At 43.8% G+C, this 6,000-nt stretch overlaps 1 protein-coding gene across 1 annotated transcript in view; it reads right to left on the bottom strand.

Moving 5' to 3' along the window:
• mboat2a (membrane bound O-acyltransferase domain containing 2a) overlaps positions 1-4,044 on the bottom strand; it is a 35,153-nt gene extending 31,109 nt beyond the window's left edge. Inside the window, exons 1-2 of the mRNA XM_076165540.1 lie at positions 3,897-4,044; positions 3,295-3,533 (exon numbers count right to left, since the gene is read on the bottom strand). Coding sequence (XP_076021655.1) covers positions 3,295-3,378 — 84 coding nt within the window. The 5' untranslated portion in view covers positions 3,379-3,533; positions 3,897-4,044. The remainder of the gene's footprint in view (positions 1-3,294; positions 3,534-3,896) is intronic.
• Between the last annotated feature and the right edge of the window lie 1,956 nt (positions 4,045-6,000).

Consider the following 6,000-nt stretch of genomic DNA (forward strand, 5'->3'; position numbering starts at 1 on the left):
GTTGGCGCAGAATGATGCAGTAGTGGGGGGGGGGGATTTGTCAGAAATTGTAACAGTAATGTGCAAAAAGGGGGGGCGGGGTGGGGGGGGGGGGTAGTGTGTGTGAAGGAGAGAAATAAAAAGAGGGGAAAAGAGAGGCAGAAGGATAGCGTCAGTTCAGATTTCACATCTCCCATTTATAGCTCTGACACAAGCCAGTGCAGGGGCACCGTCTCTCCCCTGGGACACGTACAGACATACATAAGGTGCACGCACACGCGCGCACACACAAGCGCACGCCTACGCTGTGTTATAAAAATGAGTATGTGTTCCCGTGGGCCACACAGATTGCGCTGTATGCTAGTGGCTGTATTGATTTCTGTGTTGTTGACAGTGGGCCCTGGCACAGCGGGACGCGCCGTTGGCAGGAAGATAACAAACCACACGGTCACAAGGGTGACACCTGTCCAACAGATAGCGCGTTGCACGATAATCCAAGATTATGTGTCCCCCCGTTTGGACAATGCTATTCTCCCTTCCTCGCCCGGCTGAGCATTCAAATGGTGGTGGTGGGGGGGGGGGACAAATGCAGAGGGGAAGGGGGGGACCCAGTGAGGACAGCCGGAGACATTCAATATGTCTCTACGCTCGTATTTCCATAAACAAATATAGGAAAATATATTACTTGCGCTGCACTTACTGGACTTCCGCCGTTGCCACGCTGTGCTAAAAGGGCTGGAATACATTAGGGATGGTGAGGATACACAAAATGTATAAAAACGCTGTGAATATTAAACTGTAGCAACAATGTCAATACAATAATAATAATATAAATAATTAAACCTGACATCTCATACAATCTGTGGCTGCATTTCTTTCTAGAGAGAATTTACAATCTCATTATGCTGCAGCTAATGATGAATTTGAAGGTGCTGTTTCTGCTTTTGTATAGTATCACTCAGTATCACATATAATGTCTCAAAGGGGTTTAACAACAATAGGCATTCATCAGTCGGGCTTCTGCTTTATCAAACTGGGAGATCTTTGGAGGCTCTTTTCCCACAATTGTCTTGTATTTACTATATACTGAATGTTTAACATGAAGGGCAAAATCCCCGGCGAACATGAGCTCCCTGCCACGCAGCATTCCTCCAGGAGGCTTGGGTACTGAGGGTGTGGACCCACAATAAAGCATTCCAGTCAGCACATGCAGGTGGGAGGAGCAGGGTCACCAAGTGGGATCGGAGCTGATTCGTGCCGGGGCTGTCGTTTGTGCGCAGAATCACGCTATCAGACCATTCAGAGTTCTTTCAAGGATACCAGACGGCCCCTCTCACCTGAGCTATTTCAGGTGTTTACAATAGATTCCCCTCTGCTCCGATGGGAGGAGCAGGGGTGAGTCATTCAGGTATCTATGAATGAGCCGAAGGTGAGCAGATAAAAGCGCCACTCAGAGGAATTGGGCTCATCTGTATGTGACCCCTATACTGATAAGAAGAAGAAGATGTTCCACCATTGATGATGAAGGTGGGGGCACGGAACCACTGAAAGTTTATGTATTGGTTCCGTTGGTCAGAGAAAAATCAATTCCTGCTCTATTCCACGAGGGTTATTCAGACCGATGGGAGCAATTGGCGAGGGACATGACAGTGGATTCCCCAGTGCTCACACAAACTGGAAGACATAAATGCCAGAACAAAATGTACTTTCTGCTTTAATAGATCTAAAGAAGAATCCCAGGGGGGCTCTCATGACAAGAAACAGCGTGTGTGGCTAAACAGCTGTTCCAGACATGTATGTGGACCCAAGGGAAAGCTCCCTGCCGCAAATTCTCAATCTAGGTGCTGTACAAACACCTGATCACCAGCGGAGGGAGAACCACATATTTCACACTAATCCCCAGACATGCCATGGTAACGCCACAAATCAGGGAGCGATCGAGGAGAGAATGGGAGAAGAAATGGAGTGAACTCTGTGTGACAGTGGAGGGGGTTTGGCCCTGGAGAAGGAAACCTGAGCCCCCTGATCCACACTGACATAACTGGATGTTACTATACACCACCGCCACAGGCCGTCCCCGGTGTATACGCTTTAAAAATCACTGTTGTGGTGCTCTGCAGACACATGTACAGCTCCAATTAACTCATTAATAATCAAACAGTCCATTGACAGGAAATGAGTGCCCAACAGTTTTAGAAATCCATTCATCATTTTTGTAATCTATCATGGGAACCTGCTGGTGTCAAAATGTGAGGATTTACGTTTTCTTCGTTTCCTATTATCACTGTAAACTGAAGAACTTTGGCCTTTGGAAGCTGCTGAGCATCTGTTACCATATTTTTGGCACTGGGCACAAAGAATGATTGATTAGTTATTCAAAGACACAAACGAGAGATCGATCAGTACACAAAACAATCATTACTTGTAGCTCTTAATATTGGAGCTTGTGTGTGTGTTTGTGTGTGTGTGTTGTATCCATTGTAATAAATCTCACATTAGAAAAATCACCAGAAAAATGTAATAATCCAGTAATTCCAGATGGACGAGCCTTCCTATAGTGATCCAACTTCTCTTCAGGACCGTTTCACTGACGCCGACAGTAGGCAGAGATTGCAGATTATCAATTTCCCTTTGACCTTATTGAGGCTTACTGACCGGCCTACAAGTGCACAACTACAGCTGTGGATGTGCAATTTGCAGCTGTGCAGTGCCTCTTAATGCTGAATGAACTGCATGACCTTGCCCAAAAAACCAAGACACGACTGCACATTTCTTTTCATCCTTCATGATGCATGTGTGTGTGTGTGTGTGTGTGTGTATAAATAAATATATATGTGTGTCTCTTTGTAGCATCAGGGGAGGATAAAGAAAAATCACCATCATTAGAATAGCCATTGGACTCCAAACACACCCTGTCATAGCACGAACTTCCAATTGAAGATTAGCAACGAAATTAATCTAATCCGTATCATAATGGGGACCCGCTGGATGCACCTCCGGGATCTTTGACGATCCTCAAACCCCAGTTTGGCCACCGCTGGATTAGGCTCTTAGTGCATCGATGGGAAGAGACAAAAGACCATAAAGGCCAGCTGTATGGATGATCCGGCTAAAGCTGATTTACGCTCATCAAACATCAACTGTATTTTTTTGTCTATTCATTTACAACTGCCCCGCTATTCTTTAAGGGGCTAGGCTAACGCTTGGTGCGCATTACCGCTAACAACCACAGAAGCTAACAGGCCGATTTAAACGTAAAATTTTCTCAGAACGAGCGGCTGATGGATCCAAACGTTCTGTTGCTCCAAAACATACCTGATCCACAGGGAGATTGATAATTTCGCTGATAGGCTGCAGCAGTGTGGATCCAGTGCATGATGCTGTCGTTTGGGTAGCCATGCTTGGTTGGCGTCCGCGAATCCTTTCTCTCTCCTTCCTCCGGCTCACTTCACTCCCCTCGGTTGCTCCGGTGATAAATACACTGCTGCTGGTGGTGTTGCTGTTGCTGCTGCTGGTGTTGCTGCTGTTGTTGCAGCGAGCTGGACGGTTGTCATCTACAGATCAACCAAAGAGCACTGAACTGATGAAAGAGCCCTCACACCCTCACTTTCCCTTTCGTGTGAGGCCCGTTACGACCTCGCGCTATCGCTTCATTTAGTGTCCCAAATTTGTTCCGTGATGTTACAACTACGACATATTTACTATAAAACTACTACTAAACAATCACAATGTTTTTTAATGTCCGCGCTAATTTACAAGCCGCCCGTTTGTCTATTTGATAGCAAAATTTTGAGTTGCCAGGCGTTCTTGACGTGCGCATGCGCAATGTGTATGCCTTGAAAATCAATATACGCGATGCTTTTTGCTGAAAATGTATAATACATATTTTACAGCGAGCTTCTTTGTTCGCTACTCACCAAATGTCGGACATTCAAACGTTATCTTCCCCCAGCATAAAGCGGTTTCCTTTTTGCTGCGACAGGGCGGGCAGTATCTTGATGGCAGAGGAGCTTTGATAACAATAAAGCTGGCGATAATGTGGGTGGAGAGATGGCGGCCCAGCCCTCGCTAATAACTCTCTGTTTGACCTATAGTGTGGAGAAAGTGAAATCTATCCACCAATCCCACTTTAGTGAGCGGAGGAGGATGATTTACTGTATATGAGGCAAACGACACCGTTGTGCGGGTCCCCTCCCACTTTTAGAACATTCCACACATAAAGGCGAAAAGTGTGACGTAAGAGAGACATTTTGCACGATTCATCTGTGGGAAGGACCACTATGCGATCACAGAGGGTGGGAAACAAGACTCGAATCTGCCTTTTCCGGGGTGGATTGGTAATTTTTGAGCCTGGCACATAAAGTGGACTGGTCTGCTCTTTGTGGAAACCAGTTTAGGCACCTTTACATCCGATCTGACCCACTCAAACTTCCCAAACACGAAAGCTTGTTTTACTGGAACCCGTATTGTTACGGAACATGATGCTGAATCAGCTAGACTAGATTTTCTTTTCTTTTTTCTGAGATCCAAAAAAAGAATACCATGACACTGGAATAAAATCCCACCAGCATTGTTGGCAAAGGTGTGTTTTGTTAGAAATTGTGCTAAAAAATAAAACAACTGCAACGCCCCTGAAGAAGAGCTTTCTACTATGGGCTCAGATTTGTCAATTAACCGCACAAGTAAAGAAATAAAGCATCAGCACTACGTCATTATGTCTCCGCAAATGTACCAGTCTATTCATACACATAGTTGACATTCAATTGCCACCTTTAATTCTTTACTTTATCTCCAGAGTCACAAACTGACAATATACAGGGATTTGGTTTAATTAATCAAAGCTCTAGTTCGGGTATTTGTGTACATGCAAAGCACTAAACTGTATGTTTTTGAGTAGACGACCATTTTCTAAAGTTCTACTGTTCTACTATTTAGACTGGAGAATCTAAAGAAGGAAGGTAACTGATCATAGATATACATTATTAATATGTCTGCTCTGTATTTAGAAGCAGTCTATTATTGCTTACCTGAATTAACCAACAGATGCAGACTATCAGCATCCCCTGGTGGCGTTGAAGGTACACAGATTGTTTTAGACGATTTCATGGTTTGCAACGCTTTGACGATACCTTTCCAGTAGTTTGTTTCAATTTGTGAACGTTGTCAGTAAAATATGTCTAGAATAAAGGACTTAAATTAAGCTTAACACATTAAAAGTAAATATATTGTATATATTTTAGTTACTAAACACTGATAATACTATCTACAGTACTACAATAATACAAACTATATGTATTACTTGTAAATATTTCTCCAGTTTTTTTGATTTGTTTAAGCTGTTATTATACTTGTAATTACTGACTTTTGCATTAAACATCAACTAGAGAAAATGATTACTGCAGTGAGTCCCTGCAGTCAACAGAGGGCGTTGCATGCTAACCTATTATTCTACAGCAAAGATCACATTGATTCAGAGTTATACATAGAGTCAGTCTGTCTCATGTTCCACATCTCCAGTCCAGATGCAGGCCAGTGTTTGCATGTTGATACAATAAATGTCACCAGAGCTCTTCTTACTCCTGAGCGAGGCAGAATGCAGTGAAGGCAAACGCAAGAAACTCTAGACTCATCCTGTAATTGTAGCTGCTTTGCTGTCAGAACAATCACCACCTAACATATCCACCACTTGATAATCACTGACAGTCAATAAACACAAACATGGTTTTCCACTGATGTCAGATCACGTGAACAAGAAATCAAATGAATTATTGAGGAATCAGTTTGTGCTCTGCGTGCGTTATTTGTTCATAATCACGCCCCTTTGAAAATTATTTCTCTTCACCCACTGATGAGCTACACCACTGCGCACTCATCTCCTGTTGCAAATGATGTACACCATCTTCTGCATAATCACTATTAAACATTCACAACAGTAGGAAGAGAGAAGTGGAGGAGACAGGCGGAGTTATTGCATTCATGTCACCACACGCAACTGTGGTTTTGTTACTCCTCAATGGCAGC

This window comes from Genypterus blacodes, unplaced genomic scaffold (genome assembly GCF_046128005.1).
Source record: "Genypterus blacodes isolate CSIRO-AG114 ecotype Tasmania unplaced genomic scaffold, CSIRO-AGI_Gbla_v1 ptg000147l_1, whole genome shotgun sequence".
NCBI lineage: Eukaryota > Metazoa > Chordata > Actinopteri > Ophidiiformes > Ophidiidae > Genypterus > Genypterus blacodes.